The sequence below is a fragment of the Alligator mississippiensis genome, chromosome 6, assembly GCF_030867095.1.
Source record: "Alligator mississippiensis isolate rAllMis1 chromosome 6, rAllMis1, whole genome shotgun sequence".
In the NCBI taxonomy this organism is placed as follows: Eukaryota; Metazoa; Chordata; order Crocodylia; family Alligatoridae; genus Alligator; species Alligator mississippiensis.
In genome coordinates this window covers 127,025-149,498 of record NC_081829.1, presented here as the reverse complement: position 1 = coordinate 149,498, position 22,474 = coordinate 127,025, and the positions used below count along the sequence as shown (strand labels likewise).

At 42.2% G+C, this 22,474-nt stretch overlaps 1 protein-coding gene across 4 annotated transcripts in view; it reads left to right on the top strand.

Annotated features, from left to right (window-relative positions):
- The window catches only part of THRAP3 (thyroid hormone receptor associated protein 3), a 63,132-nt gene that overhangs the window by 21,178 nt on the left and 19,480 nt on the right, over nt 1–22,474 (top strand). For 2 of the 4 annotated variants that reach the window (XM_059729442.1, XM_059729443.1), the window contains exons 3-4: nt 2,296–2,384; nt 21,674–21,833. In XM_059729442.1, the coding sequence (XP_059585425.1) occupies nt 21,697–21,833 (137 nt within the window). In that variant the 5' untranslated portion in view covers nt 2,296–2,384; nt 21,674–21,696. Of the gene's footprint in view, nt 1–2,295; nt 2,385–4,772; nt 5,036–9,438; nt 9,870–21,673; nt 21,834–22,474 lie in introns of those variants that run through there. The other 2 variants (XM_019489840.2, XM_019489846.2) reach the window with 2 other exon arrangements.

Sequence of the window (22,474 nt, the reverse complement as noted above, 5' to 3'; positions counted from 1 at the left end):
ATGGTGTTCAACGCCGATAAATGCAAGGTTCTCCACCTTGGGGGGGGGGAAAAAAACCTGCAGCATCCTTATAGGCTCGGCAGTGCTTTGTCGGCTAGCGCTATGGAAGAAAGAGACTTGGGGTTCATCATTGACCACAAGATGAACATGAGCCTGCAATGTGATGCTGCGGCTAGTAAAGCGACCAAAACGCTGGCTTGCATCCATAGATGCTTCTCAAGCAAATCCCGGGACATCATTCTCCCCCTGTACTCGGCCTTAGTGAGGCCGCAGCTGGAGTACTGCGTCCAGTTTTGGGCTCCACAATTCAAAAAGGATGTGGAGAAGCTTGAGAGAGTCCAGAGAAGAGCCATGCGCATGATCAGAGGTCAGGGAAGCAGACCCTACGATGACAGGCTGAGAGCCCTGGGGCTCTTTAGCCTGGAAAAGCGCAGGCTCAGGGGTGATCTGATGGCCACCTACAAGTTTATCAGGGGGGACCACCAGTATCTGGGGGAACGTTTGTTCACCAGAGTGCCCCAAGGGATGACGAGGTCGAATGGTCACAAACTACTACAAGATCGTTTCAGGCTGGACATAAGGAAGAATTTCTTTACTGTCTGAACCCCCAAGGTCTGGAAAACAGCCTGCCACCGGAGGTCGTTCAAGTGCCTTCACTGAACACCTTCAAGATGAAACTGGATGCTTATCTTGCTGGGATCCTATGACCCCAGCTGACTTCCTGCCCTTTGGGCGGGGGGCTGGACTCGATGATCTTCCGAGGTCCCTTCCAGCCCTAACGTCTATGAAATCTATGACCTTGTGGCTGCCTATAAGTTCATCACGGGGGCACAGAAGGGAATTGGTGAGTTTTTATTCACCAAGGCTCCCCCGGGGGTTACAAGAAACAATGGCCACAAGCTAGCAGAGAGCAGATTTAGACTGGACATTAGGAAGAACTTCTTCACAGTTCGAGTGGCCACGGTCTGGAACGGGCTCCCAAGGGAGGTGGTGCTCTCCCCTCCCCTGGGGGTCTTCAAGAGGAGGTTAGATGAGCATCTAGCTGGGGTCATCTAGACCCAGCACTCTTTCCTGCTTATGCAGGGGGTCGGACTCGATGATCTATTGAGGTCCCTTCCGACCCTAACATCTATGAATCTGAAGGCAAACTCCTGTCTTAATTGGATGGACGTATTAGGATGGGTGATTAGGGTGGATGATTAGGGATATCTATGCACAAAGATCTGTTCTTCTAGGCAGCTTCTATAGTCTTTTGAGATTTTGGTGCCTAATCTAAAATTCAATCCCCAAAGGAATTCTTGTACCTCTGAATGTTTGTCTCTGGTGTAGCTTTAATGTCTCACGTCTGTCTCTTCTAATCTCTCTGTATTTTGAGACATAAACGAGAGCTGCTATAGGAGTTTGGACCACTCTATGGATAGAATAGTGTGGCTATAGAACTGATGAGGTGGCAGTATAGCTGGCATCCTGTTCATTGGTTTTTTGGGTTTTTTTAAAATCTTTCCAAACCACTTAGACAAGTTTGAGATGGGTAAATCAAGCACCTCTATCCCTTGTGAATTAATACTTTGTGCATAAAGCATTTTTTATTTTTATGGCACCTCATGCACACGTTTATGGTCTCCATTAAATTCTTCTATAATACTCTTTTCTACCTGCTCTGGTTTAACCCAAATGCTAGGTTTGTCTTGCAGTGAAAATAGTAGGTCTCTGAAAAGCGGCAACAGGAAAACTACTACCATTGTTTTATATGCATAAAACAGTGACTTTCTCATAGTGATATTGAATCTGCTGTTGTTTAGGCTATAGGGCAGCAGACAGCAGTGCCCTAAGGATGATTCTTTGTGTAGGGCCTCAAACTGTATTAAGTACAAGCATTTTTACAGCTACTTAAGTTGTTTGGTACTCTGGTGTGAATAGTCCAAAAAGCCACTAGCTTCCACTGTCAATTACTATGTAGTTGATTTTTTTTCTCAGCTTGTATGGCTTCTGGGCATCATCCTAAGACAAACAGCTTTACAGTGTTGTTTAAAAATGAAATAGGAATCTTGATCGGGAAAGAAGAATGTTTTCTATTCTTGCTTGCCATTTCTTTTGGGGCAGTGTGCTAGAAGGGGCACCTGGCTTCTAGGAATAAAAGGAGGGAAAACATGATTTGGGTTGAAGGTAAATTAACTCACCACCCAAAATAGGCTTAAACCTAGAAAGTGCTTATAGTAACAATGCCTGTGCTTTCTTGTATAAAGTGTTTGGAAAATATAAATGTAGATGCTTCACCATGGTTTCTTTTTGCAGAGTTGTTTCTTGACTTTGGAATCGAAGAAGCTACGAAGGTGACAGGCTACTGTGGAAGGACACAAGGTATAAGTCAGTTTTCCAACAAGGTAGGTTAACAACGAAAGCAAGACCTCACATCTCTAAGGTTGATGTAAGCATTTCTTTTGGGAGTTGATCCAGTATGATGGTGCTAGCACAGACTCTGTCAATTGTATTCAGTTTTTTGGTTGCTGCTGGGCAAACAAAGCAACGTTTAATGCTCTGGAGCACGTTTGTCTTAAAATCGTGTCAAAGGGAAATTCTGCCACTTGCCTAGTTTATTGTCTTGGCAGTGTCCTAGACTGAGTCTGTACTTTCTGTTCTTTGTTAGTGCTTTAGAAAGTGTACACCACATTTCTGAAATATCCCAGAAAGAACAGATACCTAGTCCTTCTCCCTGCTCCGTGTCGTCCCGTCGTCTCCTCCCCCCCCCCCCCCCCCCAACATTTGTTATGCTGTTTGAGTACTCCGTTCATTTATGGCCCTGATATTTTCTGGGTCAGAGGGAGCATTTCTCCTTCCTTGGGCCTTTTTTGGCTTTAGTTTCAACAACTTGGATCAGTGTAAAGTCTAACACATTTTTCCCATTTTGAACATGGTTGTTATCATGTTTAATTCTTAATTTCTTCAAACTAAATTGAAGTGGTCACTGTTTGAGAAGCGTAATAAAAATCCCCCAGATTAAATGAATAACATATCCCAAATAATTAAATTCTTAAGCGTTGGCAGCTATTGGGAATGTAAAACAGTGGTAAACTATTGACAGTGGAAAACTTACTGGGTTACTGGAAACTGTTTAAAAATGAGGTCAGACTTGACCACATGGGAAATAAAGCTAAAGAACGTCTTCTGTTAATACCAAACGTATTTAATTAAAACTTACGAAACCACAGAAAGGCTTGATTAGCTTTGAAGTGTCTTTACTCCTACCAAAACAAAAACAAAGCTTTTCTTTTAGATTGGGAGTTGCACAAAAATTACTTGCTATTTGATGTGTAATTATATCAGCCTGCTCTACCATGAACAGTGGACTTTGTGCAAAAAAGACAGCATGCGTATGCCATTAAATAAATTATACTACTTCACAGGAAATGGAAACTAGACATTTTTGCCATGTCCTCAAAAACTGAGGAGAGAGCATGGTTGGGAAGAGTGGTGTCCAAACTTCCTGGGGTTTTAAGCAAGAGACAAAGATTAGTTTTGGGTGATATCTTTTATTAGACCCGCTGTACAGCTGAGATAAAGTTAGACCAGCTTTTGAATGTAGAGCATTCTTCCTCAGGTTTTAAAGGTTTCTGTAACAAGGAATTTTCCTTTATCACTGTGGAAAAGAATCTTAAGCTCCTTGTGAGTTCTGTTGCGAGGTTCAACACTTGTAAAATATTACCCCTACCCCCGCCCTCCTTATGGAGCATTCATACCGCAACAAAAATGTTCTGCTTACTCTGCCAAGTAAGGCTCAGTAGCTCAACTGAAGCTCTAGCTGCCATTTTTTTTTATTTGAATTCTATGGTGAATTATAAATGGAAGCCCTTTGAGCTGAGAAATAAAATTCTCTCGTTAATTTGTGAGGTGTGAAACAGCCTCCTGTGCTGAAGAAAACATTTCCAATTAATAGGAAATTAGAATTTCAGATGCACAAGTTATTGTTCACCACTCAAACAAGATTTTGCAGCATGTCCAGTTTGACTTGGTATGACTGTGTCAGTAATTGGTCAGTAAACCTTTCTGGTAACTGAACATGCAAAAAAACCCGCAAACAAATGGTTTTGCAGCCTAAAACAACTTGCAAATTGAAGAATAATTTAACCAGTTGTCGTGAAACTTTGATATGGGAGGTAAAGTAAATCTCCATGATTTTTTGCATATATAGAGAACTTGAGACAGAAACGAAGCTGCTTGTTCTAATACACACTGAGAGGTAGGGCTCTGAGTTCTGCTTTGGGATCTGCCTTTTACTTTCTGTACTGCTACAGGGAAATTGCATGCCTTTTTTTCTGCCTCTTTTTTTTTTAATTAACATCCAGCTGTTGTTAAGGGGTTTTGAAATCTGTAGATGTGGTTAGTATTATGCTTTGCATTCCTGAATTAACTTTATTTTTAAGGAGGCAGCTACCTTAATTTGTTTTCAGTTTCTGATAAAGTGCAGAAATGGCAACCTGCAGGAAATTGTCCATAGCTGTTATTGGAGTAACCTTTAGGTAAAATACTTAACTTCTGGAAATCATGTGGCCAAATCCCATCAGAGCTGACTTGTTTTTTTCCTTTTGTGGTAGATTTAACTACATGCAACTCAGTTAACTGCTTGGACAAGACCCTTAGAAACTAGGACCTGCTGGACATTAAAGATCTCAGGGCATTTACTTAAGAACAAAGCTTTGTCTCTTAGCTCTTGGCCAGAATTCATTCTTGTTGCCACTTACCTGGCTGTGTTATGTTTGTCTGCTTGGCTCTAGTGCCTTCCACCTCTGAGGGAGCAGCATTGTGATTGTGTGGTAACCAATATATATTGTCTTGGAAAGACTTCAAGAGCCTTTGAGATGAAGAGGAGCTGTGTAAATAATATTACAGCTCTACACAGTTTCATGACCGGCTCATATTTGCCTGCTCTCTAAGCATGTTTCTTGTGGAGATGAATCCTTGGTGTGTGCTTTTGGTAAACATATGAAGTGAAGTTGAGCTTGATGTGTGGACCTTTGCTGCCAGGATGGAGACAAAAGTAAGTTTTATGCTTTACTGCTTATTTGAGAAGCCAAACTCTGAGAATTAATGACACTCCCTGAGCACTGAAGTGAAATTTCCACAGCTCTGGAAAACCTTATTTTCTGTATAAACTATTAGCAAGACGGAAGCAAAAGATGGTTTGTTCCATCAGGAGAACTTGCCAACTGAATCTACAGAAAGTTTCTGGATACAACTCGCTATTTTCCAAAAAGATACTGCCTTTAGTATTATTCAGGGCACTTGGGATAAAGCAGGCGTTAGCTGACTTTTAGGCATCTCCTACAGTGACAGGAACCTCAGAAAATAAAAAAGTAAAATAACCTTATGTAAACATGATTTAATTTAAATGCATCTTCTCAGTACACACACAAATGGTTCAGTATTGTGGCTGCGCACACTTCTATTTGTATTATTACATGCAGAAGCGTCGTCATAATATGGAAATTGATTAATCAGATACAGTAATTGAACTCAATATTTAAAGGTCATCTCAGTCCCTGGAAAGCCAGTCACTTTTGTATGGTTGTGTTGACTGTTCTGAGCTGAGTGATACAAAGATAGATTTGAAGAATTTGTACAAGTGCTGCTACTTGAAATCGCTGCTTCTTGAATCGCCCACAAGAGCGATTATACAAATGATGGAACTCCATTTTCCCTTGGTCTTTGGGTAAGTGCATATAAAAAGCTTTCTTATTTTCTTCATTTTTGCAGGAAGTATTTAGCCCAGGTTGCTTTGCTAGACAAGGACAGAACAAGAAATTATTTTGAACAAATCGAGCAAATAAATATTGTGACCAGACCCAGCAAACTTCTGTTGTTTATGCTCTAGAAAAAGACAGAGTGCTATTACTATTCAAAATAGCTTCAACTAATGTGACTTGTTTCCAGTATTTTTCTTTATTTATAAATGGTGATCATTTACAGGGGTGTACCTTTCTTGTGACACATCGTTTGAAACCAAGAAAATCACAGCCTCTTTGTTAATTTATCAGTGGTGAAAGGTTTGTATAGCTTTCATTGAAGAGACCTTTCCTGTTCATTTTTTCACAAGACTACTTGGCTTTAAATTGTGCTTCTCATTTCAGGAGGTTCTCACTTTCCCCATGCCACAAGCTGAAAGAGCGCACCTTTCATCAGAATTTTTGAGGGCATCAAGGCAGTGCCACAACTTGACTGTGCTGCATTCATTCATTTGAGCCCTGCTTTTACTAGAGTATATTTCTTTGACGTTTTGACAACTTTTTTTTTAATGTAATGAAGAGAAACGCCATTACGTCTTTATAAGACCATGGTCAAATTCCTCTTGTGGTAGGTTCTGAATTCATTCTGTAGTGAGGTGGCAGAGCAACTAAAAGCTTGTTAGCAGGTGGGAATTGCTCCCTTCCTGCAAAGGAAGCAAAGACATGACGAGGAGATTAGATTATATGGCATTCTAGATAAAAGAACTCTTGGTTTCAGATGTTTAGAACCCTTAACCGTGACACGGGATGTGTGGCCAAGATGCAAGCATTTCACTCTTCAGAATGTAGTTAACTTACATTGTATTGTACATATTTTACTGAGTTCTAATAACTTACAGATGCACAGAAATAGATGGACTGCCAGATTTGAATGTTTAATTTGTCAGCAAACACAGGATGGTTCACCCTTTCAGTAACGAGGTGCCAGAGGCTGTAAGCTGCCTCAGTGAGCAGGATAGCGGCTCTCTGTGGAGGGGCATGCAATTCTGATTCCATACTCCATCTTACTCCAGGGTAGCCTCAGCCAAATGCTTGTTGTTTAGCTGCTGATCTTCTTTGTGAACTGGCAGTTCAAACAGACTCTGTTTAAATCTGGAGTTCTGTGGCATCAATTTATGGAGTTAATTTGAGCAGGTCTGCTACTCTAAGTTGGGCGGCAGCATACCATGATCATTGGACAAAAAACATCACCTACTATAACAGCATGCTGTTGTACTGCTGCTTGATACTTTGTCTTCCCAAAATATCTTCCAAATTTACCAGACCACTGCTCTGGCTAGATTCTTTTTGATAATTAATCAAAATTATAGCTTTGTTTAGCATCAGCACATGTGACTGTGGAAGCAACAGTTATGTTTAAACCTTTGCAACATGAGTGAATTTAGCCAGCTAATTTGTAAAAGACAAAGTGGTTTGTATTATAAATAGCAGGTGGTGGGTGCTTTTCATGCAGCACTATAGTGTTACAGGCCTCTAAATCTATCACCTTATGTCAATAATCAGCAATAGTTTAATGGTTTTATAGACGTTAGGATCAGAAGGGACCTATTAGATCATCGAGTCCGACCCCTTGCCCTGGGCAGGAATGAGTGCTGGGGTCAGATGACCCCAGCCCAGTGTCTATCCAGTCTTTTAAATACCTCCAAGGAAGGGGACAGCACCACCTCCCTGGGAAGCATATTCCATATTTTGGCAACCCTCACTGTAAAAAATTTTTTTTGTGATGTCCAGTCTGAATTTGCTCTCTTTCAGTTTGTGGCCATTGTTTCTAGTTACCCCAACGGGCACCCTGGTAAATATTGTATCCCCTATTTCTTGCTGGGCCCCTGTGATGAGTTTGTAAGCAGCCATGAGATCACCTCTCAACCTCTTCCTGTGGAGGCTGAAGGGGTTCAAGTTTCCCAATCAGTCCACATAGGGTTTTTTCTGTAGGCCTTTAACCAGACAAGTGATTAAAAATCATGATTTAATCAGGTATAAGGTAGCTAAAGTTCATGATGCATGATCAGATGTTAAAGGAAGATTTTAAAGATGTGTAGGATGTTTAAGTATTATTTTAAAACATGAATACCAAGATGTGCTTATTACTGAGACTCAAACATTTCAGCACAAGGCCTCTGCTCCTTTTGCTCCCTTGTGCTTACTAGCCATCATTGGAATGGTGTTAGTTTGCATACTCTTATTTGTAGACATTAGACTAAATCATGATTTGGGAAGCTTAATTCAAGAGCTAAGAAATGTGATAACATGGCAGTGGCCTGGCTTCCAGAAAAAATTAGCAGGTCTCATTGAAAAGAGCAGTTCTGAAAATATCAGCTTCAAAAATCTGCTCCCTCCACGTGGCAGTTGTTCCAAGTACACATGCAAGTCACGGAATGTGGCCTAACTGTCTGTAGCAGATCATGTAGGATTGTCAAAGCCTTTTCTGTTGCCAAATAAGACCTGAGTTGGAACTGGGGGCATTGTAGCTCCCTGCTGTACTCATGGTGCTTCACATGAGTTAGAATGAGCCCCCAGCCAACACATTTTTGCTGTTTGGAGAGGGGGGTGGGATCAAGTTCCCACTTTGGAGCCTGCAGCCTCTCTCCCCTACCCCTCCTCTCCCCACTGTCCTCCCCTCAGCTCTGGGGGAGAAGGGAGGGGAGGAAGCTCTGGGCCTGGGGTTTGTCCAGCCTAAGCTGGAGGAGTGGCCTGGGCAGGGGCCACAAGGCAGGTGGGGCTGCAATTCACTTGCCCCTCCTCCAGCCCAGGCTGGATATGAACCCAGCCCTGATCGCACGCAGGGACTGACAGAAGTTAACGAAGGCACTCTACATTTTTTTTTTTTTTTTTTTAGTGACACTTGGTGCACCTTCATCTGAACTGTCATTAGATAAGGGTTAATTTGTTGTGCGATCCGGCACTTTTAAAGCACTGCAGCTGTGCACTTGTCAGGGCACGGCTGTAAAATGTGGTCAGGGGGCTGATCACAGGACAAATGTCACTTCTGTCTGTGCCCACGGAAACAGTCCTGTTCTTTTAAAGGTGGAGGGGGTGGGGTTTGAAGTATCCAGAGAAGGCTTAGCTGAAAGCAGGAAGGAAATGTGATCTTTGTTGTAAGCTGAGTCCCAGAGGAGCCTCCATAGCTCTCAGTGCAACACACTTGTATTGCAGTCCCTCTCCCGAACCCACGGTTTCAGTTTATGCCCCGTCCCAGAACTGCTGAACTCAGCTGTGGCATGCAGGCCCTGGGGGCTATGTATGCGTTTCCTTCTGGTGGACTGCACCATACCCAATAAAGAAGTCCAAACAGTAAGGTAAGTGAGCAGCCAGGGCTGCTTTTCCTGGCTAGTGCCTCACTTCCATTTACAGGTGGCTCTTTCATTTAGAGTAAGAATAATCTTAATGGAATCTCATGCTTCAGTAATAGACTCCTTCAAAACACTTCCTGAGAATTTCTTCCAGGCTTTGATAAGAAGTAGAGAGAGGGAACTCTTGATACTAAGGTAGTTGTACTATAACATTCAGAGGCAGTTTTGGTAAATGAGTCACTAACTCTTTTAGTTTATAGAACTGTCCGTTGAGCTGTGCAAAGCTTGCAAGTGCGGTGTTAGCAAGAGGAGGTGGAAAGAATCTGTTTATTTTAACTTTGACTGAAAATAGGGGTGTGATTTAAAATTAAAAAATGTAGGAGGGTTTAGTTCACTTGCAGGAGCGAATTCTATTTATATTCCTTGCCTGTTTGGTGAAGGTTAAAGCAGCAAATGGATGATCTCCGTTGCTCTTGCAGCCAAGCTGGGTCCAAACATAGTGGCACCTGCCCTTCCTTCGGATTAAACCAGCAAGGCCGAGAGGAGGATATTGGTGTGTAGGCAGCTCAGTGTCTCTGTATACATTGCCCAGGCTCTTGTGCCCTGAAGAGGTCATTCCAGCTTCACTTTATTTTTAAGTGAGGTTTACATACAGCAAGCTGTCTTGCTGGACGTAAATTCTTTTGTCTCGCGAGACAAGCAGATGCCGCCGCTGCCGCCTCTTCCTCCTCCTACTACTACTACTACTACTGCTACTAAAGCAGCAAACTACAGAGTTTGTGAGAGGAAATTGCTTCTGGCAAGTAACCATTTTATTTTATGTGGTTTAAATACTAAATGATGCAGACACAAATAAACTGCTGGTGATAGTAAATATTTTGGGGAGGGAGCGGGGGTGGGTGGGTTGGTTGGTTGGTTGTTTTTAATGTGATTAAATAGTGTTGTAATTTTAAGAGTTTCTTTTTGTAATCTGAGGGCACTCTCTGATCCTGTCCTTGGAAAAGAATACACTTAGCATTGCTCAACAGTTCAACATTTAACAGCTTCCTGTTCTTAGACTGGTCATGTCCCTTGCGCTAATCCAGGGCCATGAGGTATAGTAGTCTACTTTAAGTCTGTCCTTAACTGAGTGTGGGAAGATCTCTGTTTTATTGATTACTCCACTGTTTTCAGGTTCTTTTAAAATATAGCTCTGTGGGGGTGAAATTTAACCCCACACCCAGTGCGTGAGCCAAGCAAGCTGTTGTAAGTGTCATAGTGTTGTGGCAGTGAGCGTCTAGGGAATATGAGAAAAGCAAAGTTTTTTGGGTAACGTATTGGGTCAGATGTATAGTTGGTTCAGTATAAGACTTAAATCCTTGTTAATGTGAAGAGCTTTGACAATGAAAAGTGCAGAACATTAGCTTTCATTGGCGGGTCTTAAGGAAGGATGGCAGTGATTTTTGTTCTGAAGTTTACTTATCTAAGCTTTGAAATAGGTTTGAAAATTAAAATGAAACTTAACTCTATGGGAAATAACCTGCGTGTGTCCAAGCTTCTGGGGACATTTCAGCCTGGACTTTGAAGTAAACCTTGAATGCTATGGCAGCTAAAATCCAGAAGAAAAGCTATCAATAATATTACGCTTCCTCCATCTGATTCCAGCATCAAAACCCTGCTTTTCACATGTAGAAGAAATATCAGCCCTTCCACTTTTCCACGGGGTCATAGGTCCAATTGGAATGAGTAACTTCCTGGTTTAACTTTCATGCAGGCAGTTGAATGTCTATGGAGTGGTTTTGTTTGTAGTGTTCGGGCTCACAGGATCGTTGCTCCGGTATATCCTGGGCCAACCTTTTTGGCAGGTGCACCGCAAAATAAGCCTTGTGCCCTCCCTGAGTGTCACTATGATCCTCTTCCCCTTCCTGGTTCACTTCTCTGCTTTCTGCATCCCACCCAATCTGCTGCTCTGGTCTCCTATATTCATAGATTGCAAGGGGCTGGAAGGGACTGCACAAGATCATCGGATCCAGCCTCTTGCACTAGGCAGGAAAGACCACTGGGGTCAGGTGACCCCAGCAAGGGGACTGTCCAGTCTCCTCTTGAAGATTTCCAGGGTAGGTGACTGCGTCTCTGCTGTATACTCCCTGCCTGATCCACTTGTCTGCTTTCTTCTCCTTGCCCTATCTACCATTGTATTCCTTGCCCCCCTCCTGGATCTTCCATGTGCTACACACAGGCTGCCCATGCCACTTGTGTATGGTATATCATACAGCAGGGATATATCTGGAGCTGGGTGTGGGACTTCAGATGTCCCAGGTTTATCCACCAGATTGAAATAATGATTGTTGCATACATTCTCCTCGTGCTTTTATAGAGCATGAAAATCATTTATGTAGTAGTTTTAAGAAAGTAGAATAGCAGAAATGTATTTTATTCTTATGGATTTTAATGGTAGGTACAGACTTTTTCCCCTTTCTCTCTTCATTTGTAGATTTTATTTGTGGGCTTACAGTAATGAAATGCCAGTGTTGCCAGGCTAATGTGATATCTAAAATGCAGAAATTAGACATATCAATTGTTGGTTCTCAGGAACAATAGAATAAATTTCTAACAGAGTGTTTGTTCTGTAAGGGGGGGGGGTGTGAAGGAATATAGCTCTTTAAAGCAGATGGGCTTTTTTGGATGGTACCCTGTTCCTTTCGTGTGTAAAGTGGTGTGCTGGTACTTTTGATAGTGGGAGCATGCCTATTTTCCCTTCTGTTTGCTCAGCTCTTTTTCATAGATGTTAGGGTCGGAAGGGACCTCAGTAGATCATCGAGTCCAACCCCCTGCATAGGCAGGAAAGAGTGCTGGGTCTAGATGACCCCAGCTAGATGCATATCCAACCTCCTCTTGAAGACCCCCAGGGTAGGGGAGAGCACCACCTCCCTTGGGAGCCCGTTCCAGACCTTGGCCACTTGAACTGTGAAGAAGTTCTTCCTAATGTCCAATCTAAATCTGCTCTCTGCTAGCTTGTGGCCACTGTTTCTTGTAACCCCCGGGGGCGCCTTGGTGAATAAAACCTCACCAATTCCCTTCTGTGCCCCTGTGATGAACTTATAGGCAGCCACAAGGTCGCCTCTCAGCCTTCTCTTGCGGAGGCTGAAAAGGTCCAGGTTCTCTAGTCTCTCCTCGTAGGGCTTGGCCTGCAAGCCCTTAACCATACGAGTGGCCCTTCTCTGGACCCTCTCCAGGTTATCCGCATCCCTCTTGAAGTGCGGCGCCCAGAATTGCACGCAGTACTCCAACCGCGGTCTGACCAGCGCCCGATAGAGGGGAAGTATCACCTCCCTGGACCTATTCGTCATGCATCTGCTGATGCACGATAAAGTGCCATTAGCTTTTCTGATGGCTTCGTCACACTGCCGACCCATGTTCATCTTGGAGTCCACTAGGACTCCAAGTTCCCTTTCCACTTCTGTGCCACCCAGCTGGTCATTCCCTAGGCTGTAGGTGTGCTGGACATTCTTCCTCCGTAGGTGCAGCACTTTGCATTTCTCCTTGTTGAACTGCATCCTGTTGTTTTCTGCCCACTTGTCCAACCTATCCAGGTCTGCTTGCAGCTGTTCCCTGCCCTCCGGCATGTCCACTTCTCCCCACAGCTTTGTCATCCGCCAACTTGGACAGAGTACGCTTCACTCCCTTGTCCAAGTCGCTGATGAAGACATTGAAGAGTATCGGTCCAAGGACCAAGCCCTGCGGGACCCCACTGCCCACACCCTTCCAGGTCGAGACTGACCCATCCACCACGACTCTTTGGGTGCGACCCTCTAGCCAATTCGCCACCTGCCGGACTGTGTAGTCATCCACGTCACAGCCTCTTAACTTGTTCACCAGTATGGTGTGGGATACCGTATCGAAGGCCTTCCTGAAGTCTAAGTATACGACATCCACCCCTCCTCCTGTGTCCAGGCATTTCGTAACCTGGTCATAAAAAGAGACCAGATTAGTTGGGCAGGATCTGCCTGCTACGAACCCGTGCTGGTTTCCCCTCAGCATAATTTGCCCTGCCGGGCTCTCGCAAATGTGAGCCTTGATAATTTTTTCAAAGACTTTGCCAAGGATGGAGGTGAGACTGACTGGCCTATAGTTGCCCGGGTCCTCCTTCCTCCCCTTCTTGAAAATGGGGACCACATTGGCCCTTTTCCAGTCCTCCGGGACTTGGCCCGTGCGCCACAAGCGTTCAAATATTCCCGCCAGTGGCTCTGCAGTGATGTCGGCCCGTGCCTTCAGCGCCCTCGGATGGAGCTTATCCGAGCCTGCCGACTTAAAGGCATCCAGTTCTTCCAAGTGCCTCTGCACCATCTCAGGGTCTACGTATGGCAGTCTGGCGCCTTGCTGCTGCCTCTCTACAACCCCGGTGAGAGCCTTGCCTTGCCCCTCGCTTAGGAACACTGAGGCAAAGAACTCGTTGAGGAGTTCAGCCTTGTCCCCCCTATCTGTCACCAATTGTTTCTGCCCATTTATCAGGGGTCCTATTCCTCCCTGGGCCTTCCTTTTACTCCCTATATATCTAAAGAACATTTTCTTGTTGTCCTTTACTTGGGATGCCATCCTCAGCTCCATGGTAGCTTTGGCCCGTCTAACTGCCTCCCTACAAGCGCGAGCAGAGGAGGTATATTCGTCTTTGGTGATCTCTCCCTGTTTCCACTTTTTATGTGCTCCCCTTTTGGCCCTTAGGCTGCCCCGGATTTCTGTGGTCAGCCAAGGAAGCCTCCTGGCCCCTTTCCCTCTTTTTCCTCGCATCGGGATCGTCTCCCTTTGTGCCTGAAGGATCATTTCCTTAAGGCACAGCCACCCTTCTTGGGCTCCCATCACTTCAAAACTCCTACTCTGCAGTGCGTCCTTGAGTAATCGCCTGAGTTCATTGAAATCAGTTTTCCTAAAGTCTAGCACTTTCACCCTACTAGTTACCTTACCCACTCGACGTCTTATGAAGAATTCTATTATTAGGTGATCACTGTCCCCCAGATGGCTACCGATCTGTAGGTCCCCTACCACGTCATCCCCCGTTGCCAATACCAGATCCAGTAAGGATCATTTATTCATATATTGTATTCTTTATTGAGTAAATCTTGCTGTACTTCATTATAGTCAAGTTTCTTGGAATTTTTTTTTTTGGCTAATGCAAAATAGTCCCTAAATCCATTGCGGTGGTCCCATAAATTGTGTAATTTTTTGAGGCATATAGCTTCTTAGTGGCTACTGACATTATCAAAGCAACAACTATTTAGCTGAAAAAATGTTTACAGGTTCTTCAGGGTGCCACTTGGATCACGTCATGTTTGCCATTTGATATCTTTGTGAACTGTCTGACTGCTTAATTCCTCTCACTGCTGCCTCTCATTTGTCCTTCAGTTCCACTGCACGTTGGCTGGTTGTGCTAACCTCCAGTCTGCTGTTGGTTAGTGGACATTGGTAAAGCTGGTAACGTTGCGACAGATATATTTGTAACTATTTTTCTTTTAATTTTTAACTTAAATGTTCTGTCACAAGAGTTCATTTCCCTGAAAGGGAGGCATCAGTTAGTGCTTTTCTGCTGTGCCAATAAGTGGTTGTGACCTCTGATCCCTCACTGCTATGTGAGTATCGCACAGTGACACATGTACTTTGGATGCCGAGAGACCAACTGGAAATGAAAGCACTGCTAGTCAGTCCATTGGAATTTGCTTAAAATGGAGGCGTGCAACAGAGAGACTAATTTATTCTCTGCTAATTAAAAATAGAAGCATTTAGTTGTTTAAACAACCATCTAGTGAACAAAGAATAGGCTCTTAAGTGTTCCTGTTTCTTTTTTACTTCCTTATTTATTTATTTTGCCTTGCTTTCTTGGTCTTTGGAAATAAAGCTGATTTCAGTTCTTTAACCATATCCAATCAAAGGATACAGAAGCTAGGTAGAATCCGCCTAACTTCTCCACTGTATCCTGTTAATGTTAATCTTAATTTGAAAATACCTGTATTATTCAACGCTTGCGCTTCAGATGTGTCGATGAGCCCAGTTTTAAAATAATTTACTGAGCAATAAAGTTCTAAATACTGTTTTGTCCCAAACGTAACACCTTTTTCAGTTTTAAGGATCTGTTCTTTAGGATCATTCCAATTTCAGATTGCAAGATCAGTAATTTTCACATTGGATGCTATAAAACATTGTCCTTTTTCCAAACATTTTACTTGCTTCAAAAATCTTAATTTCATTTTGTATTTTTTTTCATCCCCATCCTACAGTAAAAAATAACTAAGATTGGGGAAATATTTTGTTAACCAGTTTTTTGTCTTTCCCAAATAGTTTTTAATAAACAGGTTAGGGAAAAGCATAGTTTTATAGGCATCTCTATGCTTGTTGCTTTTCTGATTTGCGAAATTTCTAAGCTATTGAACTGTAACAACTTATTATCTGCTTGGTATTTCTGTGGCACAGTTCTTTCACTGTAATTGAATTTACCTCATACTGTACTGGGGGGGGAGGACTGGGAGGCATTTTCTCAATCCTGGCAGAATATTCTTTAGTTTAGTTTAGCTCATTTTATAGAGATCTGACATTAGCAGTAAAAAAAAAAGGTAGTAATAATCTGTTTTTATACAGCCAGGAGACGCATTAATAGAATGTATTATGAGACAACCCGAAAGTTCCACTTTCAGAATTTTAGTTTCAGGTTTAGGATTTTATTCAGATTTTTCTCCTTCTCTACCCCCAATGTCTGACTGCACTGCTCCTGGGGTGGGGAGACATTTTACTTATTTTAGGTATTCATCATTTTCTGAATTAATAACATGTTTCAGGAGCCTTTGTTTTGTACATCAGTCTTGTTCTGTTGTATTTTTTTTTAGTTAAAACCGAGTACTGTTTAGTAACTACTTTGGTATTAACAGTTCTATTTAAATCTCCTGTGGTAATAGTCTCCTTTAAATGTTGACTTGTCCTATTCTGAGGTTGTGTTGGTAAATTGATTGTACTAGGGTGCACTGGACAGACAGTGTCAGCTGTTTTTCAGCCAGATGGAGAAAGTCTGAAAATAAATGTGTATGAGCAACTCACTGTTTTTTAAGAGGAAGGAAGTTTGTTTTAACACCCATTAAGGAACATGGATTTGTAAGACTTTCAGGGGGATTTCAGCAGTGAGAAGTTGTCATGGGTGTCATGAGAGTTGGCAGTCTGTCATAGTAGGCAGCGTAGCTTTTATATTTTAAGGCAAAATATAGTTAAGTCCGTCAGTAATGCGGATGAGCAACAACAGTGTAATAGAGGGTGGTTCCTTGTACATTTGTGGTATACTTCCAGTACTTATGAGTTTGGTAACTTGAGAGTCAGGTATGTATAACATCTTTCAGGAAGCGTTACAGATGGCAGCTCTAATCTTACTGACGCAACATTACCTTGCAGTATAATTTCTACTAATTTCCACCCAAAGCATACATTTTCATGTCTCTGGCTCTTGGGGACTTAATGTTTGGCGTTATAAAGGACTGACTTGTTAGAGTGCTGAGTAGTTGAAAACTGACGAGTCTGTAAAATGTGCCCACTTTGCAAGTGTCATTTACATGTCTATACGTATTTATATTGTAATAGTCTGAAATATTTTACTTGTGCCCTTAAGAGGCAAACAGTCCTTCACTATTTTAAGTGTACATACACAATGAATACTGGCATTTGAGGAAATACTATTTATGCAAAGTACATGATATTTTCTACCAGTGTAAATAATACAATTATCCTTTGTTCTAATCTTAAAAAAATGTCATGTTGTGTTATCATATTTTGTGGCTGAAGCAATTAGTGGAGTGCAGTAGGAAATGTTCCCTCTGATGAGATCAGGTTACGCAACCATTATTTCCATGCATTTGTATCATAAATGAAATAGGTTGATGGTGCCAGCTTGTCATGATACGTTTCTTGGGCATTAAGAGGCCAGTGTGGATTCTAGTGAGAGGGTCCATCTTAAAATATGACTGGTAGCAATTCAGTAAATGTTTTAGAGCCAAATTTATTGGGATAGTAGCTTATATCCTTATATGTGGCTTTGCTTAGGATTTGGAGCCTGTAATCTCTCTTGTGTTAGGGGTATTTTGCTTTGCCAAGTCTTTCCAGCTCCAAATACTGAGAAACTTTGCCTCAGATGCTTGTTCTGGTATGTGTGTGTCTCGAAGTGTGCCAGATGAGGAATCTGGTTCCAGGCCTGCATGTGTGCATTTCCAACGTGGAAGGGAGACTTCAGTTGCTTGAAGCTAACCTCTGTTTCAGGCGCACAAGTTAGACAAAACCACGTACTCTTTGTAATTACAACTGTAGTGTTTTGTTTCCATTGTTAATATTAGTGTAGACGAAGAAGGTTCTGTGAGAGGAATTTTTGAGTTGGCATTTATCAGTTAGGAAGCATTTTATAAACTGAGTCAGTATCTGTCCTGGAAAACATGTAGGTAACTCACTTGGAGTCAGTGGGCCTGATCTGCAGATACTGGAAGATAAAACTTGGCATTTATCTATTAAAATTCCAAAAGTATAGCGAATTATATATGGCTTCTCCTATGCAGAAGAAGTATCGGATGTAGAGAAAATGAGGCGAACAGATTGCAGCTGGTTACAGTTCCAACTTTAGAACAATTTATGACTTCATTTAGCCCCACTGCCTCTAGTTGAGAGTATTTATTAACTTTTGTGGTTTTTCATTGTACCATTAATCTCTCATTCAAAACTACAGAGGGTGCCCACTAACTGCGTGTGTGTGTGTGTGTGTGTGTGTGTGTTGGTGGGGGGAGGGAGGAGACTGTCTAGTTTCTGTCTTGTTTATGCATTCACCATCTGTCCCCAAAAGAGTGGGTCTTTTGGTCCTTGTGAACAGAACTGAAATGCAAACATTTTTGTTTACTATTCCTAGTTAGAACTGCAGGTGTTTGGCTCCATGATTTATCTGTTAAGTTGGATGTTTTTATCCTAAAAATAATAAGATTGAGCAAAACCTCTTCCATTATTGTAACAAACAGTACTGAGAAATGGCCCATGCCTCAATCCTTAGCATAGATGCTAGGTTGAAATCCTTATTCAGCTTCAGAGAACATCTGTTATATAAGGGAGAGAACAACGTTGCAGCTTGTTCAGGAGGAGAGTTAAGCAGTGCTTCTGGTGAAATGCACCATCCTGCACATAGCCACTGATTGTGCTCTAGGGTTTTTCCGGTTCTTATTACAAACAGTATTTATCTTGTTGACTTATACCCTTTCTTTTGATAAATAAGCTGTTTCTAAACTGTTTGTCAGTTAATTCAGTCAATATATTTTGAAAAAAATGGCAGGGAGGAGTGTGTGCGCACACTCATGCAAACTCTTTCCCTCATTAAATAAAGGTAAGGAATCTTGGTACTCTTCATTCCAATTAAGAATTGTATCAGCTCTAAAGGCATGTATCCAAAGGTTATTAGGTCAGGGAACCTAGTCTTGGAAAGTGATGATTCTTAAATGTTTATTTTGGTTCTTAAATCTGCAGATAGCCTTTCTCAAGTGTTCCTTAAACACTAGAAAAGTAAATGGGTACCAACAAAAGCATCTTTCCCTTTTCATCTATTTAGCTTCTCCTTTGATGTCATAATTTCACTGATACCATAGTTGCCAAAGTATCAGAATTTGTAATTTTTTTTTAAAAGTATATTCTAAGTAGCCTTTAAATGCTATATCCCGAAGACACCTGTTTGTTTCTAGGCTAGTTGCTTTTAACTGAATCTGTGCAAGCTGAAGGTCAGGGAGTTTAGGGTAGATTGGGAAGAGCATTTATGCTGGCAGCAAAAGCTGGCAGTTCACACTGTGGTGTAAAAAAAAAAAAAAAAAAAAAATGAGTGCAGTCAAAGCCAAATTAAGGTGAAAGTCGAGCAGAATGGCAAATCATTTTCCTGACATGCTGATTTAAGTGAAGGTTGGGTTTCTTTAAAACCTCATTAGCAGCTTCAGGAGCAGTCTTTGTTCTGCTACTGAAGCTTCCCAAAAGGCTTAGGTGATATGGAGTCCCTCCCTCCTGCCTTGTCTCAAATCACAAAGGGGGGGGGGGGGAGGGGTGTCCGTGTCCGATTGTCTTGAATGATGCAAAATATGGGATTATAAAAATCTGAATTTTCTTTGTCTTGATTTCCTCCTCAGTAAATTTGGGGCTTTGTTTTGCCTACCGTGCCTGTGGGAAACACGTATGTAAAACACTCTGAGCTCTTAATTTGGAAGATGTATAAAAAGTGTGCCGTGGTATGCATAGATTACTTCAATTCTTAACACGCCAGTTCTCTGTAAGACTGCACAAACATCCATTCCAACTGATGAATGGGCAATAGCATGATGAATTTACAGCTAGCTTGTGCTTTTTGCCCTTGCACTCCCCATGTTGCAGGCAGGGCCCATTTCACATTTGTGGTGACATGGCTATCAATCAGCATGTACTTTTTCTTTGGCACCTTTGGTGTCTGCCATGTATCTTCACAATATTTTAGTTGGTGTTGGGGGGGGGGGGGGAGGGGGATGACATGATTCCCAATCTAAGGAGTTTCCTGGTAAAGAATGAGCTAATAGTGAACCAGAGTTTGTGAAGAGAATGTCACAGGCCCTTTGTTATAAATGTAGGCATTCCTTAGTGCTCCTGGGAAAGTTAAACTATTCTTTTTCTTTCCAGCTGGTTTTCTGTCACCCTGCTGTAAGCATAGTGCCTTCTCCACCCCATCCCCAAACTAATATCTTTTAGTGAGTCAGATTTCTGAATGAGATGGTGGGAACAGGTAAGAGAGAAGAGTTGAGGGGAAGCTGAGCATAGCTGTGTAGAGGCCGGGGTTTGCTGAAACCTCTCCAGAGTCACTGTGCACTTTTGATACGAAAGTTGTTATGTTCCTGGTTTTTGGTAACTTTTTCCAATTTAATTCCTATAAAACAACTATTTAAAGTGGATCTTTGTCCATCCCTGCTGAAAATCTCTGCCATGGGATGTGCTATGTATTTTGGGTTTAATCCTGTTGCAACTGAAATTTAGGGCTTGTTCAGTTGCAAACAACCCAGCACTCTAAAACTGGGAACACTGGACCCTCCTCAGTCCCACCCAATTGGTAGGGGAAGTAAACTTAACTTTTTGATGTCAAGTGCTAATGCAGTATGTTTAGCAATCTAAACACAAACAGTGTTTAACTCTTGCTTCATTCCTGGAGTTCTAGGAATGGAGGAAACCAAAGGAAGACTGGAAGAGTTTGTTCTGCAAGTCGGAGGGACAGTTCTTTTTTCTTTCCTCCAGTTAGAGCCCAGAGCATTTTCAGACTGAATGGAAAAGTTTTGTTGAAGCCAGTGAGGAATTGAAAGGTGGAGCATTATCCTGCAGCACTATAAAAGTTTGATTTGGAAGGGATTTGCTGCTTAGCCGAACTAAATGATGTCGGGCCAACTCTTACTGTGTCTAGTTTAACTCTCAGACAAACGATGGAACTGTTGTGACCTGTTACAGTATGGAAGGCTGGGTTTGCTTCTAGCCCCGCACCCTCCATGAGTGCCACTTTCCCTGCCTGCTCTGCTACTCTGCCCTGTGCTCCCTGCCTGCTCTGCCATTGTGCTTCCTGTCCCCCCGGTCCTGCCACATGTCACACGCACAAAGACGGCCTATACCCTTTGTGGCACATATGTCGTTGGTTGCCATCCCTGTGGTTTGTTTTGGTCAGTAGATGTGATGGGAACAATTTTAGGGCGGTGGACTGTAGGAATTAAGGTCTCTTTAAAAAATAAGTTAGTCTAACTTTTTGTGGGTCTGGTGCAAATAGCACAGGGATTTTTTTGTGCAAATAGCACAGGCAAATTCATCTTTTAAAAAAAAAATATTTGTATACTATAATGGTACTTGGGTCAGATAATGTTATGGGATGCTCTCCTCTGTCGTCGGTGTTTGAATCACTGGAAGGACTTATGAATTATTTTGGCTGCCACAAGACTCTTCAGTGAGTGATATACTCTTTCAGCTGATTATAGCAATTGTATAAACTATACTATAAAAGCAGTGTGATGTTCAAGATATTGTGTGGAGTTTCATAGTATGATGGATCTTTGGCTGAGGGCTGAGATTTGTGTATCTGGGAAGGCTATTTTATTAATATCATCTTTTGTCTTTTATTTTGAAAATTGAAAGTAAAGCAAGTTTTAAGTTAATTCTTGTTAAAGTCTCTTACCCTTGTTTTGAAGTGGCGGTAAGTGGTTCTTTGGTAATGGTGTGGAAAAAAATGAAATGGCTTGTTTTTCAGGAGGAAAAGATATTTACATGGCAGAGGGGCTTCCTTCTACCTGTTTTTTCCTAACTTGGAGAGCAACATTTTAAAAAGCAATGCTTGTTCCAAAGAGTAGCTTACCAACTCTGCATGCTTCTTCACAGGAACATAGGATTGGAAGAGCGTGTTTGGTGTCCGAGAGTCTAGTTGCCTGCTGTCACAGGCAACTGCTCAGATGTCCTGTTCATAATTTTGTCAAGCTCCATTATAATAACATATGTGGTTGTCCAGACAGTCAGGGAGAGAGCTTGAAAAAGCTGGCAGGATCCTCTCACTTACTTGTTGGGGTTTTTTTTTTTCCATCCCCATTTCTTCAGGTGTGATTGGAGGAGCTTCAAAGATGTCCAAAACTAACAAATCGAAATCTGGATCCCGCTCCTCCCGATCAAGATCTGGATCAAGATCACGTTCCCGTTCCTTTTCCAAGTCCCGCTCCCGCTCCCGTTCTGTCTCACGATCAAGAAAACGTAGGCTCAGGTAATGTATACGGCTCATTGTGCCCTTCAGAGGGCTCTTCTGTCTGCTTAGATGGTGACGCCGGGCCTCCCAGGAAAACCTTTGTATTAGGCTCTGAAGTCGATTAAGCCTCGGCATGTCTCTCTCAGATTCTTGCTTTAGTTTGCAGCCAACCTCCACTATTTCTGTAAGTGCTTCATGAAATGAATTAAAACAGAAAAGCCCCATGTCTATTATCCAGCAATGTCAGATGGTACCTTTTGTTTGCTGGCTATATATCTCTGTTCAACCTCTCCAGGTTTTGTTTGGAGACTTGAAGTGGTTACTGAAGAGATGTTTGCCAGGTATTCTTGAGCCAGGATAATCAGAGAAGAAAGGTTAAATGTTTTTGTTATGACCTGGAAAATATCAGATTTGGCTTTAAACCTCTTGGCAGACCAAAGTTACTTTTGATCACTTTTTTCACTTTTTTTCCACTCTGACATTTAGATGCCTATCTTGCTGGGATCTTTTGACCCTAGCTGACTTTCTGCCCCTTGGGCAGGGGGCTGCACCTGAAGATCTTACAAGGTCCCTTCCCACCCTAATGTCTATGAAATCTATAGTTTAAGGTGCCAATAGCACAGAGAAAGTCTTGTCTTCTTAAGATTGTTCCCTGCCAG